General features: G+C 44.8%; 2 protein-coding genes and 1 pseudogene across 2 annotated transcripts in view; all 3 read right to left on the reverse strand.

Annotated features, from left to right (window-relative positions):
- Window positions 1-27,876, reverse strand: part of LOC129058280 (myosin light chain kinase, smooth muscle-like) — a 53,307-nt gene that overhangs the window by 10,725 nt on the left and 14,706 nt on the right. Inside the window, 2 exon segments of the mRNA XM_063721669.1 lie at window positions 514-716; window positions 2,413-2,545. Of these exon segments, the coding sequence (XP_063577739.1) occupies window positions 514-716; window positions 2,413-2,545 (336 nt within the window).
- Window positions 11,327-26,625, reverse strand: LOC129058452 (olfactory receptor 7E24-like). Its single transcript, XM_063721723.1, has 3 exons — window positions 26,554-26,625; window positions 25,829-25,978; window positions 11,327-12,220 (listed from the first exon to the last, which is right to left on the reverse strand). Exons 2-3 carry the CDS (start codon window positions 25,842-25,844, stop codon window positions 11,901-11,903), a joined length of 336 nt encoding a protein of 111 aa, XP_063577793.1. The 5' UTR covers window positions 25,845-25,978; window positions 26,554-26,625; the 3' UTR covers window positions 11,327-11,900.
- Window positions 20,049-22,799, reverse strand: LOC100938031 (olfactory receptor 7E24-like; annotated as a pseudogene).

The raw sequence follows: 27,876 nt of genomic DNA on the forward strand, positions 1-27,876 counted from the left end.
TACATTCTCAGAGGATAATATTAACATGACTGTATATCCAACGTAAGGGGAGGTAGCCCAGAAGGCACAGGGGCACCGAGCCAGGTGCTAATGATCTGTATCCAATGCGTGTGATTAAGAGTTGTCACTCACTTTATGTGTGCTTAACTTGCCTCTCCTCTTAAATATGTTATCTAATGGCAAGGACCCTGTTAAGCCCATAACTCACCTCAAAAGCTATCACTGCCAAATTGTTAAGTGTATTACAGATTTCCCTCTTAGTACTCTATACACCTTGGCACCAGTAACCCAGAGAGGGCAGGGACTTCAGAAAGCTGGGAAGGGCAGCCCCACTCAGTCAGACCTTGTGATGTTGGACAGGGAGCTGGCCTCTGGGGCTGGGGTGGGACTGAGGGAGGAGAGGGCCCACAGTGGGAACAAAGTAGCCTCATGTGGTTTCCTTGCCTCCAAATCACTTTTGGAGAGGCTGCAGCAGCATCTCCTTCCCACTCGCTCTGAGTGGGTCAGCCTCACCTTGTACCATGAGCATGGCCTGGGTGTGGACCTCTCCAGCGCTGTTCCAGGCCTTGCAGGTGTATGTGCCCGTGTCCTCCAGGAACACTTCCTGGATACAAAGGCTGTGCTGAGTGCCTCTCTGTTCAAAATGGAAGTCCTCTGACCCTTGGATCTCATTCCCATTGTGCAGCCAGATGACTTCAGGGGGTGGATTCCCTGAACTAGGAGGAGGGGAAGGGGGACTGGTTAGGGAGGTCCTCCCCCGCCATGCAGCAACTCTGCACTGAATACAATGATATTGGATGAAACACTCCAACAACTCTCTATGCTTCCACTTCCCCATCAGTAAAATAGGAATTCGAACAGGATCTACCTCGTGGGTTTGTTGGGAGGATGAAATGAGTCAACCAAACCTCCCTTAGCAGCCCATTAGGACAGCAGATTAGAACAGCATCTGGCACAAAGAAAACACCCCATACATGCTCATCAGAATTATTTAACATAAGATTTGGGGAAAATACTGAAAATCGAGAAGTGAAAATATGATTTCAGAGATGAAACAGAAAACCCAAGAAGAATAGTTTTTAAAATTAGAATTCAAGCTGCTTAATAATCCTAAGTGGTGGCTGGACTCCTGGGTTGAAACTGAATGTGTTTTCTGCTCTGCGCTGCTTCACATGGTACACCCACATCTAGACAATGGTACCTTCATGGTAACTCCCTTGCAAATTTTCCGCAGAGAGAGACCTCAGGTAGCATTTCATTTTTCTGTCACACAAAATGTCATCCCAGGGTAAAGATAGGCACCAGCTTGAGCAGGATTTCCAAACATGGCTCTTGATGGATAGCATTTTCAGTTTTTACTGGTCTACATTTCTGGGTAGTTTCTGCGAATTTGTTGGAGCATAAAACCATGGGCATCTGTGAGGCTTTCCTCTGATATAAGAGCTGAGCCATTAGGCTCTGCTTCAAAGGAGCAAGGGCCCTGGAGGAGGCTGCTGAGGCAGGCTTTGTGACACCAGGCCCTGGAGAGGTTCAGGAGAGGGCATGGCATGTCTGCAATGGGTTAGACATCAAATGCCTGGAGGCAGGTGCAGAGCGCCTCCAATCTCTTTCAACTCAAGGACTCAGTGTGCAGCACGGTGAGTGTGGACAGGGGAGGGGACCCAGCCCTCTGCCTAGGACCATCAAAGGGTGGCTTCTAGCACACAGGAGCAGGGAGTCCATCCAAGCATCCCTAAAAGGGCAAGTCCACAGGATCTCTGACGGCCCATCTGTTTTGCTTATGCAGCTCAAGAGGGACTAAAAAACTAGGAAAGCAACCTTCAGAGTGTCAGAGGCACTGATCAGTGGCCAATTACCAGTTATGCACTCAGTGGAAAACTCTGGCTCCTCAGCCATGAGCAATGTGCCAGGATCTTCTCTGGGCTTCTCTCACTCACCTCTAGCAAGGACTGTGATGTCTCAGACCAGGATACTAATCACATGCTCTTGTTTCCCTGCCTCTGTTTTAGAAGAACCTCTGCACTATCATCTCACCTTAAAATTTGAATAGAGCAACTGAGAAAACATCTTCTGAGATTTGGGAAGTTCTCACGTAATTTGGTTTTGTACCAGTCTTCAAAACCTTCCAGCTACACTGGCCACGCTATATTTTCAAATTAATCTCTCACTGCTCTAGCTCTATGGCCATCTTCTTCCTCTGGACCACTTAATCATGAAACCAGAAAATCCTACCCAGAGAAGGCAGAAAACAGAGGACAAGAGTCTCCATTTCTTTGAGTCCATCACCTGATGGTCCCATCTGATTTTCTGGTGGATCAAGGATCTGAGCGTGTCCTCAGAGAGCAATACTCATTGCAACCAAGACCATTTTCATGTTAATCCCCAGGAGACAGCTGCAGAGACAGACCTGACACTTGGGCCATCATAGTGACCTGGCTTCCATCCATGACTTTGAGATCAGAGAGGCCCTGCAGGAAGATGGGTGCAGTGGGCTTGCTGGGAGCCACAGGCAGAAGGTACTCGCTCTTCCCGCTACTCTTCTTTTCTGTGTGGTAGAAAACAGAACGTGGGGTGAACACTCATGCATTCATTCAACAAACACAGACTAAATGACCACTTGGTACATGACTATGTTGATGCTCAGGTTCCCACCAGAAACTGGCAGCTAACAGATAAAGAGTGTTAAGAGTTCCTAGAGATCATTAGGAACAAGATGCCTCCCATTTCTCTGCTTGGCAATGAAAATGTTCTTGCCTGATAGCCAGGAATGAACAATGAGTTCCTATAAGTTTGTGAGTTTTTAAAACATTTTTTTTGTTTTTCAAATAAATGATACACTCACATACAAAATTCAAAAGGTACCAAAGAGTATGGCAAGTCTCCCTCCCACCCCATCCCCCAGCCACCAGTGATCTGTCCTCAGAGGCAACGAGTTTTCAGTTTCTTGTTCATCTTGCCAGAGATGATCTACGTGTGTAACATATGGAAGCAAACAGGCATTTTATTTTCTTCTTAAAAAGTAAATGAAAGCACGTTATACAAAATAGTTGGCATCTTTTTAACTTAACAGCACATCTTGGTGTCTCTCATAAGACAGAACTGAAGAGCTTCTTTGTCACTTTCTATAATTATATGGTGCTCCATTCCCATCCTAGGAGGTTTTAAGCACCTCACAAAAGCCAGACACTACACTCATTAAAATGGCTAAAAATAAAAAGACATCACATCCCAGGAATTGGTCTTGACAAGGATGTGGAGCAACCTGCAACTCTCATACATGGCAGGTGGTACAGAACCTCCTGAAAACAGTCTGGCAGTTTCTTAAAAAGTTAAACATATACTTCCCTTAGGATCTAGTCGTGCTACTCCTGGGTATGTCCCCAAGAGAAATGCAAGCACATATCCATACAAAGTCTTGTACGCAAACTTTCAGAGCAGCTTCATTCACAACAGCTGCAAACTAGAAATGACCCAAATGTCCATTAACAGATGAGTAAAACAAATTGTGATATATCCACACAATGGAATATTACTCAGCAACAAAAAAGAATGAACTACTGAGGGCACCACAGCAGGGATGAATCTCACAATAATTATGTTGAATGAAAGACACCAAGCTGTAGGACCAGCTACTCAGGAGGCTGAGGTGGGAGGATCACTTGAGCCTGGGAGGTTGAGACTGCAGTGAGCCATGATCACACCACTGCACTCCAGCCTGGGAGACAGAGCAAGACTCTGTCTCAAAAGCAAAAACAAACAAACAAACAAAAAAAGGAAGAAGCCAGACAAAGAGAGAGTACATATTGGATGACTCCATTTATATAAAATTCTAGAAAATGCGAAGTCCAGTGACAGAAAGCAGGTCAGTAGTGGTGTGGGGCAGAGGACGGGGGGTTGGATTATAAAGTGGCATGAGGAAATATTTGGGGACAATGAGAATTTCACTTTAAAAAATCATGGCAAAGGTTTCATGTGTGTGCATATGGCAAAACTTAACAAATTAGACAACTTAAGTATATGTAGTTTATTGTACATCAATAATACCTTAATAAAAACTGGGAGAAAAAATCAATTTCTCTGAGAGAGGGAGTGCGTCGGCAAGTCAAGGAGGAGGGTGAGAGGCCTGGCCCCTCATTCACATTCAGTTTCTTGTGGAGGTGGGTGAACAGCATTTCCTCATTCTTGGAATCCCCGCCTCACAGGAGCTGAAGGGGAGGGGGCTGCAGAGTGGCTGGCCCTGCCATCCGCGTCTCACAGGGGACAATCCTGGTGCAGGACAAGCCATGGCTGCCCAGCGTCTTGTCTCTTTCTTGGTCCTGTGAGCCAGGCAGCTTGACTTTTAGTAATGCCGTTTTCGCGTTTTTTGTTTTTGTTTTTGGCAGGTGCAACTGTTGAGAAGGGGAGGGTTAGGATATTTCTAACTTAAACCCTAAGTTTCTGGGGAAAGGACAGCCGGCATTTTGGGTTTTTATCAACACAGGACCACAAATACTAGACTTTCTTCAGGAAGCGGAACCATGGGGAGGTTTCCAGGGTATATAATGTATCTGGGCAGGTGTCGCCTCCAAAGTTGCCACTGAATTTTTATCCACTGCCACTGAAAATGAAAGCAGGCCTACTGTAGAACTCTCCTAGCCCAGCCTCTGGGAACCTTGATGGGGAGAAGCTGGGAAGGTCCAGGAGGCTGGAGGAAAACCCCAAAGCAGGTGCAATTGAAGGGCATGGAGCCTGAGTGTGAGAGCAGGTAACCCCCAACGGTCCCCTTCGAAGATGGGGCTCTCAGGCCCTTGCTGCTCTCCAGTGCTCCTGACTCAGCATTGCAGCCTTTGACAGAGGGCTACCAGGGGCCTTGGCAGAAGCTCCAGGAGTGGGCTTGGGGACACAGGACTGGAAATACATAGATCTATCTCGTTTCTCTCACTAGGCTGCAGCAGTCAGGAGAGCTGGCTGCCTCGGGAGAGTTGAGGAATTTCCTGTCTTGCACAGACTGAGAAGGCTCAAGGACAAAATGTTTTTGTCTTTCCACAGCACTCCCTGTTCCTGCCTCTCTGCAATCTCAGCGAGTCCCCAGCCTTACAGAGCTTCATGCAGATGGGCTCAAATTCTTAGATGCTACGGGAACGTCACCAATTCCAGCGCACTCCCCTTTAAACCTGTGGCAGTCTCCTCTTCAACCCCACCTTCTCTTGGTTCTTCCCACCGCCCCTGTTTCCTGGGGGTTTGGCAAAGCCAAGTCACCCTGTGGGTCTCAGCCATTGCGGACTAAAAGCCTATCTGCCCCTCCCTCCCCTGGGAGCTCAGAAGTATGCATGAAAGGGTGGCCTGGGAGCTGCCTCCCACCTGGCAGCTCACTGGTTCCACCTGCAGCTGTGGAGGGGATCCCGGCCTCAGGTAAGTCTCTGCCTCCGTCTGAAGCCCCACTTCCTCATCGGTCTCTGGGGGGATTCGTGGTATCATCACAGGACTTTGGGTAGTTTTAAAGAGATAATAGGTAAAAATACTTTGTACAACCATTCACTATCAATGAGAACATTTGTATGAGGCTGGCATGAGAACTGACTCACACTTATCCACTTGGGCTCAATTACTTGATGGGTTTATCAGCAGCCAAAGAACCAATGGAGTCTGGGCCTCACCCAAGGATTATGCACTCATTTTTATAGGACCTGAGGCAAATACTGTTAGGAATACAAATGCATTGCTTAAAAATATCATGGGATATATCTCAAAGTAAATTGAGGACAAGCTTTCATTGCACCCCCTCCAGGAGATGAGTGAGTGAACTTGGGAGGAACCGCCAATATTTAGTTCTGGTGTCACTCATTGCCTCTGGCCCTGTGTTTTGTTCCCCAAAGCCCTACAGCAAGAATGAAGGGAAGATGGAAATGATTGGGAGTGAATGTTCAGAACGAGCCTGTTCTCAGACAGGCAAGGTGGGACCCAGTTCCAACTCACCACTCCACTGTACTGGTGCAGAGACAAGGAGAGACTTAATTAAGGGGAAGTGACTTGGCTAACATCATGGGGCCAGTGTGGGCAGACCCAGAGCCTTCTGACGACAAGGCCGGGATGTTACGTAGGCGTCTCTTCAAAGGGAACCCGTCTCCTCCAACGGTGCCCATGGTGACCGCTCCAGGACAAACACACCGTCAGCTGACCCACATCCTAGATCCTTGACAACTGAGAAAAACTAAAGCAGAACAGAGACAAGCCAGGTGAAAAAGGCAACACGTGTGTGTGTGTGTGTGTGTGTGTGTGTGTGTGTGTGTGTGTATTTCAATTCATTCCAAAGCCAAACAAATTATTCTGGCTCATCTCTGGCCTCTAGACTCTATCAGTTTCTGCTCACTCTTCTGTGGACTTAGGTAAAATACGAAGGGACAGATGGAAACTGACATTCTTAACTCATGGCCCTGGCTGTGTGATCTGAAGCAACCTTCCCAAAGCAAGCCTCGGTGTTCTCTCCTCCAAACTTATGGCAACATAATACTGAAAAGTATGATGTCTACATCATCAGTTTAATGCGTGGTAATATTGCAGGGTTTTAGATGATTAAAAAATAACATATAAAACAGCTAGAACAATACATGGCACACAAGAAGTATAAAAATCAATGTTTTCTGACTTTCCCAACCCAACTGACTCCTTTGGTTGTGGAAATTCAACCTGATAATAACTACAATGAGAAAAACCCCCCAAACCAGAACTTTCACATAACGATGATTCCTTATAAAGCCCAGCACTCCAGGATTCTAAAAGATGTTCACAGCTCATTCAGTGTTATCCTCAACATCTCAGAAGTATTGGGCAGATTGTGTCTGTCTTACAGTGGAGGGAGCTGAGACTCAGAGAAAGAAGCTCGCCTGTCCTAAGGTCCTGGGGCTGTGATGCCCCACAAGGAGGGGGATGCTGCTGGCGGGGTCCTGGTCTGAGTACTTTCCCTTGACTGTCCTGGGAGCAGAGGCAGGTCTCAATTCTGTTAGGAGCTTTCTGTCATCATTCATATTCATGTCCAGAGCTACCCATTACCCCGGGAGTCACTCCTCTCTGCTTGTCCTTGGCCTCCTTCTAGCATCATCCTGGTTCAAGGACCAGGGTCGGAGGCAAGAGGCCCCCGGTGGCAAGTTTGTCTCAGAGAGCCCGAGCCTTCTTCATCTTGGGAGGACACACACTGGCCATGGCACACAAATGACAAGGGATGCTTTGCCGGGACCTGCCCAGCTCAAATGGGGCCACACTAAATATACCCTGGGTTTCCCCACAGCTGTGCTTCCTGCTGCTCTGCTGAGACTGAGCCCTTCTTTCTGGAGTGCAGGAAGGGCTGAGTCTCCTTGTTTTCCTTGCCTAGGATTAAGGATCTGAAGTGTATTTATCTGTTGCTCTGTTACTTGGTATTAGCCAATTCACTCCCGGACTCAGTCATTAAACTGCCACTGTCCCATTTTGACAGAATGGAAAAGGATTGATCGGGCCATCCTCCAATGGAAAAGACAAGCACAATGACTAAGAATAAGCCAAAGCAGATGCTGACAAGTAAAAATGATGCCATATAGACGAAGCTGTTAATAGGACTTAAGAAAGAGCAAGAATGGAGAAAGGGAAGAATACAGAGAGAGAAAGAAAAAGAGGCAGTGTGAGGAAGAGAGAGGGGGAAAAGGGAAGCAAAGGAAGGGGAAGAGAATGAGAGACAGACAGATAATACGCACTCTCCCCTTTATGATTCTACTGACCCATGGAGTTTTTCCGTCCTTGCCATTTTGGCTGTTTTTGACTCATTAGAAGTTGTTTTTGAAGCCAGTTCCTAGTCACGAAACTAAACATGAAATGATCGCTCTGGTGAAGCAAAAGCATCAAACGAATGACCTATCAGGATCCCAGAGCAGCCACACAGAAAGCCCATGGGCTGAAGCAGGTGGGGGCCTGGTGCTGCTGCTGATCGACTGGGCTACTGTGGCAGCTGACATCACCTCCTGAGCATCACTTTCTTCATCCGTAAAGTGAATTCGGAAGGGTCAAGTGGAGTTGTTGTGAGAATTAAATAAAACAAGCCAGCTTTTCTAGCCAATTAGACTTTTCCTATCAAACAATTCCTTCTTAAAAACAAATTGATAGTGGTTTTACTTTAAAAACCTAATATAAATTGATACCCAACATGGCGTTTTGGAAAGCTTTTATTTAGAGGAAGAGTTAGACACCCACAAAACGGGAGCAGTTTGTTACCTCTTGCACTAATTCTTCTTATAAAATAACCAGTAAAGCCTCTTCTTCAAACCCAGCACCAGGAGTGAGGCCTTTACCTCTTCTAGGACCTGACACTAGGAACCCACTGCTGCCTTTGTCCTGGTGGCTGGCCAGGACCTGGCATCTCCTTCTGCACTATAGTAACTCTCCTGTCTTCCCTTCACAGCCCTTCCTTTTCTTTCTGTGATTTTAGCAGGAAAAACAACTACATTCTGAATTTCTCCTTATAAGTATGTTTTTCTACCTGCTAACATTTGCTGGTCAACTTGCTACTTTCTGAAGACGCAAGCGCCTGGATCCAAATTTGCATTCAATGCATGTTTGCCTTAATCTTGGATCTGCCAAATATTTTCCTTAGGCTTTGAACATGAGCTGTATTCCTTAGTTACTACAATGCAAAATACCATTCCAACAGCAATTCTGATTCACTCCAAACCCCGTTATACTATGGAAATTCAACAGATCACCACTTGAGGGGGCAACATGGAAGCACAGTTCCCCCATCTTTCTTTATTTGGAGTTGAAAATCCAGCATGGTCCAGGGATCACCACCAGCCTCCTCCTTTCCCTAAATATCGGGATTGTTAACTCTGGAAGATTCATCAAAGGAGAGTTACATTCTCCCTGCTGACGCGCCACGCAGCCCCTTCCCATTTCCAGGGGGTTTGTGCAAGCTGTAAATCCCCGGGGCATCTGAATTCCCCTTAAACAAAAGGCTGTCTCCTAACCAAACAGAACCTTCTTGAAGTCAGCAAAATGGATACTTTGTGGCATAAAAAGGATTTTTCCTCCCATAGCCTTGTTTTCTTTTGGCCTCCCTTCCTCCCAGAACTTAAGAAGCAAATGGGAAGAGAAGTGTGCGAGGAAAAGAATGAAAAGAACAATGACGTATAATATCCCAAAAAAGATCTCTGACAAGAAATGATAGGGTTGCTAGCTGGGAAGCAAGGATCACTGAAACCACAGCCTTTTCACTGTCTTAGAAGTTATAATCACACTCTCAACATAAAGGTATGGCATCCAAACCACCCACTGCTCCCTCCCGGTGCGGGCCTGGAAGCCACACTCTCAGTTACACTGTCATCACACGGGTCACATTTTGCCACTAGGAGCTCAATGCTGCGATTCTGGATGGCATTCTTGATCTGGGTCTCCATGTAATTATGACCGACTATGGGCTGTAGAGGTGGAGAGTTATAAAGCTCTATAACGGCCCTATTAGTAAAATGAGGCTCAAGTTCTATGGTATGGGCACAAATGTACACGTATATGATCAGAAGTCTTTCTGTAACACAAAGAACCCACGTGGTACACAAACCCAATTCTGTACTCAACCTACATAAAATGAAAATATTGGTTATAAATTTTAACACCTACTGTGTACACCTACTGTGATACTATTCCTAATATCTTAAAAATAAATACGACTCCTAATATCACAGTTGGTGTACACACTGTGATATTATTCGTAATATTCCAGCGGGATGTTACTCCTCAGGTCACAGGGGGTTAATACCCTGGGACAGTATTCATCATATTCCAGGGCGGTGATACTCCTAAAGTCACAGGCTGTGTACCCCCTGTGATATTATTCCTCCTATTCTAGGGGGATGTTACTCCTAATGTCACAGGGATGTTCACCCTGTGATATTATTCATAGTATACCAGAGGGATATTAGTACTAAAGTCACAATGCGTGTACACCTTGTGATATGATTCGTAATATCCTAATGTCACAGGGGGTGTGTTCCCTGTGATATTATTCCTAACATCCTAGATGGATATAGCTCCTAACGTCACAGGGTGTGTACACCTTGTCACATCATTCATAATATCCTAAAACTACGTTATTCCTCAGGTCACAGGGGGTGTTCACCCTGTGATATTATTCGTCATAGTTTTGTGGGAGGTTACTCCTAATGTCACACGGGGTGTACACAGAGTCACACAGTGATATGACTTGTGATAGTCTATAGAAATGTTACTCGTAAATCACAGGGGCTGTTCGTCCTGTGATATTATTCATAATATTCTAGGGGAATGTTACTACTATTGTCACAGGGGGTGTACACCCTGTGATATGACTCATCATATTCCAGCGGGATGTTACTACTAACGTCACAATGCGTGTACACCCTGTGATATTATTTGTAATATCCTGAAGAGTTGTTACTGCTAAGGTCACAATGCATGCACAAACTCTGATGTTATTCATTATGTCCTCGGGGGATGTTACTCCTAATGTCACACGGGGTGTACTCCCTGTCATATTATTCATAATATCCAAGGGGGATGTTATTTTTAATGTCACCGGGGGTGTATATCATGCGAATTCAACACCTATGATACTATTCCTAATATTCTAGGGGCATGCTCTTCCTAATGTCACATGGGGTGTACACCATGTGTGTACACCTGCTGTGATATTATTCATAATATCCTAAGGGAATGTTACTCCTGATGACACAGGCTGTGTACACCATGTGTCTACACTGTCTTGGTTATTATTCATATCCCCCTAGGATATCTAGGGGGATGTTTCTTTTAATGTCACAAAGCGTGTACAAAATGTCACGGAAGTTGTACGCCTTGTGACGTTATCTGTAATACCCTAGAAGGATGTTACTCCTCATGGGTCACAGGGGTGTACACACTTTGATATTATTTGTAATCTCATAGAGAGATATTACTTCAAATATCACAGTGGATGTATGCACATAGTGTATACCCTGTGATATTATTCGGAATATCCTAGGGAGATACAACTCCTGATATCACAGTGTGTGTACCTCGTGTGTGTACACCCTTGATATTAGTCGTAATATCCAGGGTAAATATTACTCCTAATATCATGCTGTGTGCACACCCTGTGATATTTTTCATCATTTTTTAGGGAGATATTGCTTCTAATATCACAGTGGGTGTACCCCATATGTGTAGACTCTGTGATGGTATATTTTATATCCTAGGGAGGTATTACTCCTAATATAACAGCGGGTGTTCACCCTGTGATATCATTCTTATTTGACCTTGCTGCCTTTTTTAACCCACACTACAGAAGGAATGGAACAGATAAGAAGATATTGAGATTAGACTGTGCTGCCATGCGGCCGCCACAGGACACTTTTAATATCCCTGTTTCTCAGGCTGTAGATGAAGGGGTTCAGCATGGGGGTGACCACTGTGTACATCACTGAGGCCACTGCAGCCTTTCTCAGGGAAGATGACACATCTGAACTGAGGTACCCTCCAAAGCCTGGTCCATAAAATAAGCAAACAACTGACAGGTGAGATCCACAGGTGGAGAAGGCTTTATACCTCCCACCTGATGATGAAACCCTCAGAATGGAGGAAACAATTTTATAGTAAGAGAAAAGGGTCCCCGATATGGCAAGAAAACCAAATACGGCGGCAGAGAAATACATGATGATGTGATTGGTGAAGGTGTCACAACATGCAAGATGGGGGAGTTGAGAAGGGTCACAGAAGAAATTAGGAATTTCCACATCCTTGAAGCAGGTCATTTGTAAGGCAATCAAGCTGTGCAGCTGGGTGTCTAAAAGACTGAGAAAAAAAAAGACAACAAAACTAGGAAGCCACAGAAAGACAGGTTCATGATGGCTGAATGTTATAGAGGGTGACAGATGGCTACAAACCGGTCATAGGCCATCACACGCAGGAGCATGTCTCTCTTCCATGCCTCCAAAAATGGCAAAGAGAGACATCTGAGTCAGGCAGCCTGCATAGGAGACGACTCTGCTGTGAGATTGAATGTCCACAATCATCTTGGGGACCGTGGTGGAGGTGAAACCGATGTCAGGCAAGGACAGGTTGGAGAGGAAGAAGTACATGGAGGTGTGGAGGTGGGAGTCAGGGCTGACGGCCAGGATGATGAGCAGGTTGCCCAGCACCGTGACCAGGCACATGGACAGGAACAGCCCAGCGAGGACCGGCTGCAGTTCTGGATCCTCTGAGAGTTCTAGGAGGAGGAATATGGAGACATCTGTTAGATTCTGTGGGTCTGTAGAGTTTGGACACCTTTTGCCTAGAAAAGAGGGTTGAAAAATCGGAAACAAGTAAACCAACACCCAGCATTGTGTCTGCATTTTGGATAGAAGCAATTCACAAGTAATGTTTTCAGATTCCAGAGCTATCCACGCTCAGCAATATTTTGCAGTTCTGACAAACTCAATTGTCTTCTAATGCTTTCATCATTGATTTCTGTGTTATTCACTTCTTGCTGTACACACCTGCCTTAGAGACACTAGATTCAAGAATGTTCCAAGAGCCAGATCATCATATATAACAAATTGGTAATTGCTAGAAAATACAGCCTATCTTTTCTGAAGAAAAATACGTAATAAAACCATTCTCTTCACTTTAAGAGAAAGGTTATCCTAATTAAAGGAAATTAAGAACTCAAATATTTTATTTTATTTGAATAGATTGATACAAATTCCCTTGATTGAGAACATTTATAAACACTAACAGCTGAGACCATGCCATCTGCAAATGAAATTAAAGTTGATAGTTCATAAACAGAAAATAGTTCCACATGCCAGTTAGGTCCTAGTGATTTCATCATTATGTTTTCTGACTTTTCTCCTTCAGGAGAATAATTGCTTACTCAAATCGGTGGGTCTTGTTTTAAAATTCATGGAAGCTATAACTCCTGTCCTTAGCTTAGGTGGACTTAGAGTTTTCATCAGAAATTTGGCCAGACACAGTGGCTCATGCCTGCAATCCCAGCACTTTGGGAGGCCGAGAAGGGCAGATCACAAGGTCAGGAGATCAAGACCATCCTGGCCAACATGGTGAAACCCCGCCTCTACTAAAAATACAAAAACTTCGCCCAGTATGGTGGCGCACACCTGTAGTCCCAGCTACTCGGGAGGCTGAGGCAGGAGAATGGCTTGAACCTGGGAGGCAGAGGCTACAGTGAGCCAAGATCACACCACTGCACTCCAGCCTGGGCAACGAGAGCACAACTCCATCTCAAAAAACAAAAAACAAAAAGAATCAAGTAAGCTGAAGTCACACTGATGACAGCCAATTTTTGTGAACCAAGGAAGTGTCAATTCAATAATTAACATAGATTTTTACTTTTGTTATCTCCTATGTGCCAAGCAAGATACAGCCTCTGGGCAATCAGAAACAAAAGAGACTCGCTTGTTCCTCTCACAATACTCAGTACTTACTGAGATAAGGACAAAATAAAATGTCCTGTCTGGAATGCAGGGAAACCAGAACTTCAGGTCAGGGGATATTTCCGTTGAATTCTATGGAGTTTAAGCCTAAAATATTAACGAATGTATCTAAAATGCACTTTGCCTTTACTTTATGCATCCACCACGTAGAGATCACGAAGCGGGCACCCACGATCGGTTTAATCATCGCTCACTTCCATTGGATCAACTAGAAATCAACTCAGATGAGAGTGTTGAGTCTCAGAGGATGGACATCTCATCCCTTGCCATACAGACAAGTAGAAAGGGTGGTATTGAAAATTAATGGCCAGACTCTAAGTCCCAGGTACTACACTTCATGGTCTTCCAACTCTCAAAAAGTTGTGGGATTTTCTGTTTTTCCTTTTGTTTTTTTGAGACGGAGTCTCGTTCTGTTGCCCAGGCTGCAGTGCAGTGGAGTGATCTCAGCTCAATGCAACCTCCCCATCCCAGGTTCAAGCTATTCTCTTGCCTTAGCCTGCCGAGTAGCTGAGATTACAGGCACCCGCCACTATGCCCAGCTAATTTGTTTCTATTTTTAGTAGAGACGGGGTTTCACCATGTTGGCCAGGCTGGTCTCGAATGCCTGACCTTGTGATTCACCTGCCTCAGCCTCCCAAAATGCTGGGATTACAGGCGTGAGCCACCGCGCCCAGCTTCAAAAAGTTTTAAGCAGACCTCAGAGGTCTTAACCACAGGCACATCTGAGGAGCATTTTTGAAATGGTTTCCAGCTTCCTCGATAGGAGTGGAAGCCAAGCTCTGAATTTGTGACTCCTTTGAGGAAGTCGAGAGCTGTAAGGAAAGCCAGGAACAGAGGCAAGGGAAAGATACGTCCCGGATGACCCTGTGCCAATTCTTTCTGGAATCTTTGATGTGATCTCAGCTGCCCTTTCTATACTTGACACAGTGATTGTGGTGCCCACTGGTCTAGCTGTGGTCTACAGGGAACCCCCAAAGGGAAGGGCACAGTGAGCAGGGGCATCGGCCTGAGTGACAAGGATTTGAGAGGGCAGGTTGGATACAGGGACAGGACTGGCCAAATGCCATATGTCTGGACTTAGACTGCCTGGTTCAAATGGGACTTCACCTTTTTTGACTTCATATTCTGGTACAAGTTATATGAAAATGTGTTGCTCCTTTTCTAGTCTGTAAAATAATAATGAAATTGTGCACTAATAACTGGGAGACTACGCAGATGAAATGAAACAAGCTGCACAGACCACAGAGCTCAGAGCCTGGTCTTTGGGAAGCCCTTAGTAGGGGTTCATGACGCCATGGTGTCTGTCGTCATCCTCTTTATCCTCATCATCACCTTCATAATATAATCTTTTTGTTGTTCTGAGGGAATAGTTTAGAGGGACTCATTCCCTGCTATCATGGGTGAGATGTCTATGAAAAGGACAACCAGTGGGGGAGGAAAGCAAAATTTTGCATAAGATTTCTGAGACCCCCCCACCACAACCAAGAACAGAAACTCCACAGTCTGCTGAGCTGATAGTTTGCACGTTGGTCTCCTCCCATCTGCCCACAGCACTCTCCTGTTTGTCCTGAGGATGAGGAAAGAAAACAAGGCTCCCGACCATCCCTCAGCACTCACTGAACTGCCCTTCCCCTCTGCTGGGCCATGACCACGGAGAACAGGTCCACTGTCCTCCCTGCGTGGTGCACATTGGAGGCTCAGATTCCGTCCTCAAGGCTGGCAAGAAGACAGGGTGAGACATGAGCCTCCTGATACAGGTGACGGGTGTGGAGCCCACAGCACTGGAACCTCACACTGCAGGGCTGGAGGCACAGACTGAGTATTTACTATTCTATGGCCTGGGGCGCTCAAGACACAGAGCTCCTCATTAGCCAAAGTCACCCAAGTTCCCCAACCTCTAAGGATTTCCTCATAATAATGCAAGAAGAAAAGTGAGTGTCCATAGAAGATTTGGGGCTCTTCCTCTAATCAGGAGAAAGCTTGTGTGTACTATTCGCTTCTTTCTTTTCTTTTTAAAGATCCAACTGCTTTAATTTTCATCTTTTATTATGCGAAAATATATCATGTATAAATATTAAAAGTTATAAATATATATTATTTCATATGGAATGGCCAGTGTAAACACTTACAATTCCCACTATTTTTCAGTTTACAGTTTAATCACATTAAGTACATTCACATTGTTTAGCAGCCATCACCGCCATCATCTCCAGAACAGTTTTATCTTTCAAAATGGAAATTGCACCCATTGACCAAACTCTCCATTCCTCTCTCTCTCCCACCCCTGGGGGCCACCATTCTATTTTGCAACTCCATGAGTTTAATTACTCTAGACACTTGATCTAAGTGGAATCATACCGTGTTTAATTTTTTCCTTTTTTTTTTTTTTTTTTTGGTTTTGTTTTGGAGACAGAGTCTTTCTCTGTCACCCAGGCTGGAGTGCAGTGGCGTGGTCTCGACTCACTGCAACCTCCACATCGTGGGTTCAAGCGATTCTTGTGTCTCAGTCTCCTGAGTAGCTGGGATTATAGGCATGCGCCACCACGCCCAGCTAATTTTTGTATTTTTAATAGAGACGAGCTTTCACCATATTGGCCAGGCTGATCTCGAACTCCTGACCTTAAGTGATCCGTCTGCCTCAGCCTCCCAAAGTGCTGGGGTTGAGCCACTGAGCCTGGTCGTGTCTATCCTTTTGGGATTTATTTATTTCACTGACTATAATGTCTTCAAGGTTCATCCATGTTGCAGCCTGTGTCAGAAGTGCCTGTCTGGTTTTTTGGGGTTTTTTTTTTTTTGGTTTTGTTTTGTTTTGTGTTTACATGGAGTCTCCCTCTGTTGCACAGGCTGGAGTGCAGTGGCACAATTTGGGCTCACTGCAACCTCTGTCTCCTGGGTTCAAGCAGTTCTTGTGCCTCAGCCTCCTGAGCAGCTGGGACTATAGGCAGACGCCACCACGCTCGTCTAATGTTTTCCATTTTCAGTAGAGACAGGGTTTCACCAAGATGGCCAGGCTGGTCTTGAATTCCTGACCTCAGGTAATCCGCCCACCTCGGTCTTCCAAGATGCTGGGATTACAGGCGTGAGCCACTGCACTGGCCAGAAGTGCCTGCATTTTTAAGGCTGAATAGTCTTCCATTGTATGAATGAACTGCAGTGTGCTTTTTCATTCATCTGTCCACGAACCCCTGGGTTGCTTCCACATTTTGGCTGTTGTGAATAATGCTGCTATGAATATGGGTGTACAAATATCTCTTCCACTCCTGGCTTCTAATTCTTTTTGCTAGGTACCCACAAGTGCAACTGCGGGAACATCTGATCATTTTGTTTCTAATTGTTCCAGTACACGCCATACTATTTTCCCTGTTCCTTCACAGTTTTACATTCCCTCCAATCATATTCGAGCATTCCTGCTTCCCTCTAGTCTCACCAATGCTTGTTTGTTTACCATATCCATCCTAATGTGTGGTATTACATTCCTGGTTTGATTTGCGCTTCCCTATGATTAGTGATTTTGAACACCATTTTAGATGCTCATTGGCCATTGCTATATCTTCTTTAGGGACACATCTACTCGAGTCTTCTGACCATTGTTAATGGGATGCTTTGGGTTTCTTGTTGTCTAGTTCTAGCTGTTCTTTATATATGATGGATATCAGCCTCTTTTCAGATATATGATTTGCAAATATTTTTCCTCATCGATGGGTTATCTTTTCACTCAGTTCACAGGGTTTTTTGATGCACAAAAGTGTCTGTCATTTAGATGTAATCCAAGGAATCTAATTTTCTTTTGTTGCCTATGCTTTTGGTGTCATATCCCAGAAAGCATTGCCCTATCTGATGTCATGGAAGTGTGGCCAATGTTTTCTTTTAGGCATATTATACTTTTAGCACTTGGGATTAGGTCTTTGATCCAGTTTGTGTTAAGTTTTGCACCTGGTGTGACTTAGGGTCCACCTTCATTCTTCTGCATGTGGAAATCAAGTTTCTCCAACACCATTCCTTGAAAAGGCTGCTTTTCCACCAATGAACTTTCTTAGCACTCATGTTAAAAATCATTTGAACATATAGGTGAGAAGTTATTTCTGGGCTCAAAAACAAACAAACAACAGACAACAGATAAGGATAGAGCATGCGCCGGGTGCGGTTGCTCACGCCTGTAATCCCAGCAGTTTGGGAGGCCGAGGCGGGCGGATCACCTGAGGTCAGGAGTTCAAGACCAACAGGGAGAAACCCCCGTCTCTACTACAAATACAACATTAGCTGGGCATGCTGGGGCATGCCTGTAATCCCAGCTGCCCGGAAGGTGGAGGCAGGAGAATCGCTTGAACCCAGGAGGCAGAGGTTGCGCTGAGCCAAGATGGCACCATTACACTCCAGCCTGGGCAACAAAAGCAAAACTCCATCTCAAAACAAAAAACCAAAACCAAAAAAACCAGCAAGATTTCCAGAGCAGAAAGAGAATAGCTTAAAAAACAGCATAATGAGAAAGGTAGGAAGCTTCTTACCAAAGCATCTGGAAATATGCAAGAAATTCTTGTGAGCTAAAATTTTCATACTGTGCTATCAAACACTAGAACTCACTTATTCCATCTTACTGTATTTTGGGACCCAATTATCCATTTCTCTTCATTCCCCATCCCACCCCTTTTCTTCCTAGTGTCTGCTAACCACCTTTATACTTTCCACCTTCCTGAGATTCCTTTTGTGTGTAGGTGTGTGATGGAGTCTCTTTCCGTTGCCCAGGTTGGAGTATACAGGCACAATCTGGGCTCACTGCAACCTCCGCCTCCCAAGTTCAAGTGCTTCTTGGGCCTCAGCCCTCCGAGTAGCTGAGACTACAGGCACGCATCACCACGCCCGGCTAATTTTTTGTGTTTTCAGTAGAGACAGGGTTTCACCATGTTGGCCAGGTGGGTCTTGAACTCCTGGACTCAAGTGATCCATGCAACTCGGCCTCCCAAAGTGCTGGGGTTACAGGCCTCAGCCACCACACCTGACCAAGATTGTCTTTCTTATTCCTACATATAAGTGAGGACATGTAAGATTTGTCATTCTGTGCCTGGCTTATTTCACTTAATACACAGACCTGCAATCTCATCCATTTTGTCTGCAGTAGAGAGGATTTTATTCCTTTTTAGGCTGAATAATACTTCATTGTGTGTGTATAGCACAGTTTCTTAATTGAACAAATTTCTAAAAAGCAAATATTTTTAAAATGTCTCGGAATGTGAAACTTTAGAGATACTGTGCCCATTTTATTCTTCTATTTCCCATCTTATGTATATGCAAGTGTATGACAAAGCAACAATCAGTGTGTGTATAAATCTATAACTTCAACAAATGTAAAATGAAAATGCTAAGTGGTGGCTGGGCGCGGTTGCTCACGCTTGTAATCCCAGCACTTTGGGAGGCCGAAGCCGGTGGATCACCTGAGGTCGGGAGTTCAAGACCAGCCTGACCAATATGGAGAAACAGTGTCTCTACTAAAAATACAAAAAAAAAAAAAAAAAAAAAACATCAGCCGGCCATGGTAGCGCATGCCTGTAATTGCAGCTACTTGGAAGGCTGAGACAGGAGAATCGCTTGAATGCAGGAGGCAGAGGTTGCAGTGAGCCGAGATCGTGCCATTGCACTGCAGCCTGGGCAACAAGAGTGAAACTCTGTCTCAAAAAAAAAAGAAAAAAACAAGAAAATGCTAAGTGGTAAGAAAAAACAGCATAATAAAAATTTGTATGGTGTTGATGGACAATGCATTTGAAGATAATATTTGAAGAAATCATATTGCAATTAACTTCTGTTCTTACTCATTGGAACTTGATGCCTCTAAAAACTTTGTCATTGGAACCACCTCTGGTGCTAAAAAAAAAAAAAAAAAAAGGGGTCACATACCAACACAGGTGCAAGTAAATCAGAATTTCAGGTAATGAGACCCAGGCCTCATCATTTGTAAGCTCCCCAGGTGATTTGACTCAAAGCCAAGATTGAGGACGGATAACATGGATCTCTACACATAACCTGCCTAAAGAGATTCTCTAGAAGCAGTTTATAAAGAAATTCCACATGAACTCTGGAAGAGGATATGAATTTGATGTACAGTATGTCCTCACTTAACATCTTTGAAAGTCTCTTGGAATCTTCACCTTTAAGCAAAATTATGGATAGTGAAACCACTTATTCCTCATCAACATTATAACCAGACAACTTTGAACACACCAATGGTGTTGGAGGACCTGCTGTACATTGTTTCCATAAAGTCAGTCTTCAGGGAATTCCAAAGTGAAGTGAGGACTTCGTGTATATAAATGATGGTTGTGATTCCACCTGGATGACAGGGTTATTGCTCAGAAACTAAAGGAGGCCGCCTAGGTATAGAAGATTCAGTCATGAGGTTTCTGCTAAACAAAGGATCCCAGAATACTCACCCATTCCAGTTAAAGGCATAACGAAGAAAGCAATATTCACACGGGAAATGTGGAAATGAATAAAAGCCATCAAGCAACAAAAATAATGTGACTAAGGGGCAGGATTTGCAGATGTAGGGATTTAATGTGGTTGCCCTATCTTACCCACACAAGAAAAAGTATGGAACAGATCATGAGATTAGACTGTTCTGCTGCGCAGCCTCCACAGGGTGCTTTGAATGTCCCTGTTTCTCAGGCTGTAGATGAAAGGGTTCAGCATGGGGGTGACCACAGCGTACATCATTGACGCCACCACACCATTGCTGGGGAGTGGTGACACAGCTGAAGTCAGGTACATGCCAAAGCCTGTTCCATAAAGTAAGCAAACAACTGCCAGGTGAGAGCCACAGGTAGAGAAGGCTTTATACTTCCCATCTGATGATGAAATTCTTAGAATGGAGGGGACAATTTTATAGTAAGACAAAAGGATCCCTGAAATGGGAAGAAAACCAAACATAGTACTATCTAAATATATGAATATGCTATTGATGACGCTGTCAGAACAGGCAAGGTTGAGAAGTTGAGATGGGTCACAGACAAAATTAGAGATTTCCACATTCTTGAAGAAGGTGAATCGTAACACAATCCACCTGTGCAGTTGGGAATCCAACAGCCTGAGGAAAAAGGACACTAAAACTAAGAAGACACAGAGGTGAGGATTCACGATGACTGGGTAGTGTGGGGGGTGACAGATGGCCACAAATCAGTCATAGGCCATCACAGTCAGGAGCATGTCTTCTATACATGCAAAAAGGACCAAGAAAGACATCTGTGTCAGGCAGCCCGCATAAGAGATGACTCTGCTATGGGACTGCATGTCCACAATCATCTTGGGAACCGTGGCCGAGGTGAAACCGATGTCAGCCCAGCACAGGTTGGAGAGGAAGAAGTACATGGGGGCGTGGAGGTGGGAGTCAGAGCTGACAGCCAGGATGATGAGCAGGTTCCTCAGCACTGTGACCAGGTGCATGGACAGCGACAGCCCAGCGAGGATGGGCTGCAATTCTGGATCCTCTGAGAGTCCCAGGAGGAGGAATTCTCAGACATCTGTGAGATTCCGTGGCTCTGTGTGACTTAGACAGCTTGAGAAGAAAAGAAGATTGGAAAAATAAAAGATAAAAACCAGCCCTTAATGCCGTGTGTATGTTTTGGATGCAAGCAATTCACAAGGAACATTTTCACACTTGAGGACCATACACTGTCAGCAATATTTCTCAGTTGTGACAAACCCAAAAATCTCAGAATTATTACATGATTTACTTTTTTGCTATTCAAATCTTTCTGTACATACTACTTTAGAGAAAATCCACTGAAGAATGTTAGAAGACGAAAACGTAATATATAACTAATCCGTGATCTCAGTAAAATACAGCCTACTCTTTTCAGAGAAAATAAAATGCAATAAAAATGTTCTTCTCTCTTTAAGAAAAAGATCTCAGTCTAATTGAAAGAAATTAAGAAGCAGTGGAATACACTCTATTTTATTCTGACACCGTGCTACAAATTTCTTTGAAGTGGAATATTTAAAAGGACGATACAAGAGCTAGGACTGCATTATCTAAAAACGAAATCGAACCTTATAGTTCTTAATGGGAAGACCTTTTACCCTGCCAGTTACTTTTCATATTTATTATCATCCTTAGGTTTTCTGACATCATTTCTTCATAAAGGTACAAGCACACTCAAATACGGAAGCTGTGTTTCCAAATTAGTTGAATATATAAGTCTTGGCCGAGCGCAATGGCTCACACCTGTAATCCCAGCACTTTGGGAGGCCGAGGCTGATGGATCACCTGAGGTCAGGAGTTCCAGACCAGCCTAGCCAACGTGGTGAAACCCGGTCTCTAGTGAAAATAAAACTAATTAGCCGGGCGTGGTGGCGGGTAACCCTAGCTGCTCGGGAGGCTGAAGCAGGAGAATCCCTTAGAACCTGGAAGGCAGAGATTGTACACCCTGTGATATTATTTTTGATATCCTAGGGAGATATTGCTCCTGACATCAGAGTGGGCGAACACCCTGTGATATTATTTGTAATATCCTAGAAAGATATTGCTCCTAATATCACAGTGACTACACACCCTGTGATATTAATTGTAATATCCTACAGAGATATTACTCCTAATAATACAGTGGATGTACACCCTGTGTTATTATTCATGATATATATTATGGAGGTACGACTCCTGATATCACAGTGAGTGTACACCATGTTTATACACCCTGTGATATTATTTGTACCAACTTAGAAAAATATTATAGCTAATATCAAAGTGGGTGTACACCCTATGATGTTATCTGTTATACACTAGGTAGATATTAGTCCTAACATCACAGTGAGTGTACACCATGTGTGTACACACTGTGAAATTATTCATTATACCCTAGGAAGATATTACTGCTAATATCACAGAGGGTGTACTCCATGTGATATTATTTGTAATCACCTAGGGAGATACAATTCCTAATACTACAGTGGGTGTACACTCTGTGATGTTATTTGTAATGTCCTAGGAAGATATTACTCCTAATAGCAAAGTGGATGTACACCATGTGTGTACACTCTGTGATATAATTCATAATATCCCAGAGAGATATTTCTCCTAATATCACAGTGGGTGTACACTCTGTGATATTATTCATACTATCCTAGAGAGATATTGCTCCCAGTATCACAGTGGGTGTACACCCTGTGATACTATTCATAATATCCTAGAGAGATAGTACCTCTAATATCACAGTTTCTGTACACCCTGTGATATTATTCATAATATCCTAGGGAGATATTATTCCTAATATTACAGTGCATGTACACCATGGGTGAACACCCTGTGATGTTATTCGTAATATCTAGGGGGATATTACCCTTCATGTCACAGTGGGTGTACACCATGTGTGTACACACTGAGATGTTACTCGTAATATCCTAGGGAGAGATTACACCTAATGTTACCGTGGCTGTACACCATGTGATTACATTCTGTGATGCTATTCATAATATCTTAGAAAGTTATTAGTCCTCGTGCCACAGTGGGTGTATACCATGTGTGTACACTCTGTGATGTTATTGGTATTATCCTAGGGAGATAGTTCTCATAACATCACCGTGGGTGTACATCATGTATGTACACCCTGTGCTGTTACTGGTTATGTCCTGGGTTGATATTACTCCTAATATCACCGTGGGTGCACACCATGGGTGTACATTCTGTGATGTTATTCGTAATATCCTAGGGAGATATCGCTGCTTATGTCATAGTGGGTGTACAGCCTTGTGATATTATTGGTAATATCCTTGGAATGTATTACTCCTGTTATCACAGCGGGTGTACACCCTGTGATAGTATTTGTAATATCCTAGGGAGATATTACTGTATACCTTGTGATATTATTTGTGGCATTTTAGGGAGCTATTTCTCCTAAAGTCAGAGTGGGTGTACACCCTGTAATATTCTTCCTAATATCACAGTGGGTGTACACCAGGTGTGATTTTTTTTTCTAATATCCAGCGGGAGAGAGGATGATACTGCTTCCAATATCACAGAAGGTGTACACCCCCCTGTGATATTGTTCCTAGTATCCAGGGAAGGAGAAGATGACATTATTTCCAATATCACTGGGGGTGAACCACCCCCTACCGGGATATTGTTCTTAATATCCGGAGGTGGAGAGAAGGATATTACTCCCAATATCACAGGGGGTGTACACCATCCCTGTTTGATATTGTTGGTAATATTCTGGGGGGCAGAGGATGATATTACCTCCAATATCGCAGGGTGTGTAAACACCCCCTGTGATATTGTTCCTAATGGCCTGTGAAAGAGAAAATATTACTCCCATTATCGCAGGGGGTGTTCAGCCCTGATGATATTGTTTTCTAATATCTAGGGAAGGAGAGTGTGATATTACTCCCAATATCGCAGGGGTTGTACACCTTTTGTGATATTGTGCCCAATATCCAGGGAAATAGAGGATGATATTACTCCCAATATCGCAGAGGGTGGACTCCCCAATGGGATATTGTCCCAACGAGGAGAGGATGATATTACTCCTAATATCGAAATAAATGTACACCACCCCTGTGATATTGTTCCTAATATCCAGAAAGGAAAAGAATGATATTACTCCCAACAGCGTAGGAAATGTCTACCCGCGCTGTGATATTTTTCCCAGTATCCAGGTGGGGAGAGGATCATACTACTTCCAATATCGCAGGGTGTGTACACCCCCTGTGATCTTGTTGCTAACATCCAGGTTTGGGGAGGACGACATTACTCCCAATATCCCAGGGGGAGTACACCCCCCCGTGACCTTGTTAGTAATTTCCTGGATGGAGAGGATGATATTACTCCCAATATCGCAGGGGGTGGACACACCCCTGTGAAACTCTTCCTACTGTCCAGAGGGAGAGAGGATGATATTACTCCCAATACCGCAGGGGGTTTACACAGCCCTGTGATACTCTTCCTAACATCCACAGGGAGAGACGATGATATTACTCCCAATATCACAGGGGGTGTACACAACCCTGTTATATTGTTCCTAATATCCAGAGCGAAAGAGGATGACATGATCCTCAATATCGCAGGGGGTTTACATCCCTCCTGTAATATTGATCGTAATACCCTGGGAGGGAGAGGATAAGATTACGTTGAATATCGCGGGGAATGTACACCCTCCCCCTCTGATACCCTCCCTAACATCCAGGGGAAGAGAGGATAACTGTACTCCCAATATCGCAGAGGCAGTACACCCCACCGGTGATATTGTTCCTCATATGCAAGGGGGGGAGAGGATGATACTACTCCCAATGTCGTAGGGGTGTTCACATCCCCAGTTACGTGTTTCCTAATATCTCAGGGAGAGACAATCATACGACAGCAAATGTCAAAGGGTCTGTACATCCCTTCCTGATATTGTTCCTGATATCCAGGGGGGAAGAGGATGATATCAAATATCAAAGGGATTGTACACCACCCCTCTACGATATTGTTCTTAATATTCATTAGGGGAGATGATGATATTACTCCAAATATCACCGGGGTTGTTCACAACCCCTGTGATATTGTTTTTAATATCCAGAGGGTGAGAAAATAATATTACTTCCAATATTGCAGGTGGTGTATACCCCACCTGAAATATTGCACCAAATATCCAAAGAGGGAGAGGATGGTATTAATACCAATATCGAAGTGTGTGTACACACTCCTTGTGATATAGTTTTTACTATCCAGGGGGAGGGAGGATGATATTAGTCCCAACATCACAGAGGGTGTACACTACCCCTGTGCTATTGTCCCTAACTTCCAGAGGGGAGAGGATGATATCACTCCCAATATCTCAGAAGTTGTACATCCCCCGTGATATTGTTCATCATATCCAGGGAGGCACAGGATGACATTCCATTGAATTCACGACAGGCGTACACACACAGTGTGATATTGTTCCTAATATCCAAGAAGGGAGAGGGTGATATTACTCCCAATAAAGCAGTGGGTGTACATTACCCCTGTGCTATTGTCTCTAATATCCGGGGGCACGGGGGGTGAGGGGAGAGGATAAAATTCTGTCAGATTTAGCAGGTGGTTTGACACCGCTTGTGGTGTTGTTTTTAATATCCATCGGGGAAGACAATAATACTATTTTTGATAGTCCGATTCATCCGATCCACCTTTCCGGAACTCTGAGGCCGGTAGGCGGCATGAAGTTTCCGTGTGATCCCCAATACCTTTGCAGTCTTCTGCACCAAGTCAGCCACAAATGCGAGCCCGTTACCTGAGCCGATCCGTAAGGGCAGTCCAAATCTAGGAATCAGATCTCAAAGAAGCATGAGGGTTACTTCACGAGCTTTCTCAGTTTGTGTTGGATAAGCCTCCACCCACCCAGAGTAGGTACACCAAAGAACTAGTAGATACTTGTTACCTCCACACTTTGGCATCTCTGTGAAGTCTACCTGGAGTCTCCCGTCCTCGTATAGTTCCCAGTCTACTGATGCCCAAGGCGGTCCCAGAGGTCAGGTCTGCTAGAGTCAACTGAGTCCAACACTTCTACATAATCATGCTCAACAGGTCTCTGTGATACCGGGAGCAAGGTGGTGGAGTTTAGGGTGTTACAAACTTCCATGGTTATATGGGGATTTTCACAGGGCAAACTTTGGTACATGTTGAGTCTAGCATTCGTTAGCCAATGATGTCCTTTAGTATTCATTAAAGTCACCACAGCATGGGGGGCCTTTATGTTCAGGTTTTGCCCAGGAGTCAGCTTATTTGCTTCTTGTACTAGTGGGGCAGTTCCTGCCAAGGCCCTCAAACATGGGGGCCATCCTTTAGAAACTCCGTCTAGTTGCTTAGAGAGGTAGGCCACCGGCCTCTGCCAGGGCCCCACAGTTTGGGTGAAAACTCTCACTGCCATCTTTTCTCTCTCTGACACATACAATGTAAAAGGCTTTGTCAGATCCGGTAGCCCCAGGGCTGGGGCTGACATAAGCTTTTCCTTTAACTCATGAAAGGCTTGCTGTTGTTGGGATCCCTATTCAAAAGGTTCCCGGTCCCCATCCCCTTTGTGACCTCATACAAAGTCTTGGCTAACACTGCAAAGTTTGGGATCCACAGTCTACAAAACTCCACAGCTCCCAGGAATTCTCTCACCTGCCTTCTGCTCTCAGGCTCCAGTAGATTGCAAATGACCTGCTTTCTTTCTGATCCCAGGCTGCATTCCCCCTGCGGGATGATAAATCCCAAGTAACAGTACCTGCTGTCCGCAGATCTGAGCTTTTTTCTTGGACACCTTATACCCACAGTCCTCCAGGTGCTGGTGTAGGGCATCCCTTCCCTTGGTGCACCTGACTGTCGTGGGGTGTCCCAGCAAAAAGTCATCAACCTAATGGAGCAACACACAGCCTAGGTCTCTGGTGGGAAACTTCTGGAGGTCTCGAGCCAACGCCTCCCCGAAGATGGTGGGGGAGTTCCTGAACCCTTAGGGAAGCCCAGTCCAAGTGTATTGAGTAGTGACACCTGACTCTGGATCTTCCCACTGAAAGGCAAACAGCTTCTGGCTCTAAGAGGCTAATCTGAAATGAAAGAAAGTGTCTTTCAGGTCCAAGCAGGTGAACCGGCTGTCCTCAGCTGGCAGCAACCCCAACAATGTGGACGGGTTAGGTACTGTTGGATGTAAAGTCACTGTAGCTTGATTAAGCAAGCGCAAATCCTGTACCGGCCTGTAGTCCTTGGTCCCTGGCTTGGGAACAGGCAGGAGGGGAGTGTTCCGTGGCGACTGACAAGGAACTCTAATTCGAAAAGTTCTTAGGTGCTTGAGATGGACCTGGATACCTTGAAGAGCTTCTCTGGGGACCGGGTCCTGTTTTTGCCTAACTGGCTGGGCCCCAGGCTTAACCTGTATGAGTAAGGGGGCTTGGTTGACTGCCAACCCTGGAGGGTTGTCTTCCGCCCGTACTCTTGGCCACCGCTTAGCCAGAGCTGGTCTTATCTCTTGGGCCGGCTCAGTTAAGGAAAGTCTCCATTCCTCCTCTGGGGGGACGGTAAGGCTCATAATGACTCCCGTTCTGGGGAACTTTAGCAGCAAAGAGCCATGCTCTGTAAAAGAGATAGTGGCTCTCAGCTTGCTAAGCAAGTCCCTTCCCAACAAGGGCAAGGGACAGTCAGGGATGTACAAAAACTGATGAATCACTTTACATCCTCCTACAGTACAAGTCTGAGGCCAGCAGAAAGCTTGCTTGGCTGAAACCCCCATGGCTCCGATTATGTCAATAGTCTTTTTGGATAAGGGAGCGACTGGGGCAGTTACTACCGAGTGTTCAGCACGGTATCTACAAGAAAATCAGTGTCTCTACCCCCAACTGTCATTCTGACCAGAGGCTCTTTGGGGACACTTGAGCCCCCGGTCTCCCTCAGTCCAATAACCCTTCTGCCAGGTTGAGCCGGACCCCTTCCTCCTTGTCCGGGGCCTCCTGC

Source organism: Pongo abelii, chromosome 2 (assembly GCF_028885655.2).
Source record: "Pongo abelii isolate AG06213 chromosome 2, NHGRI_mPonAbe1-v2.0_pri, whole genome shotgun sequence".
NCBI lineage: Eukaryota > Metazoa > Chordata > Mammalia > Primates > Hominidae > Pongo > Pongo abelii.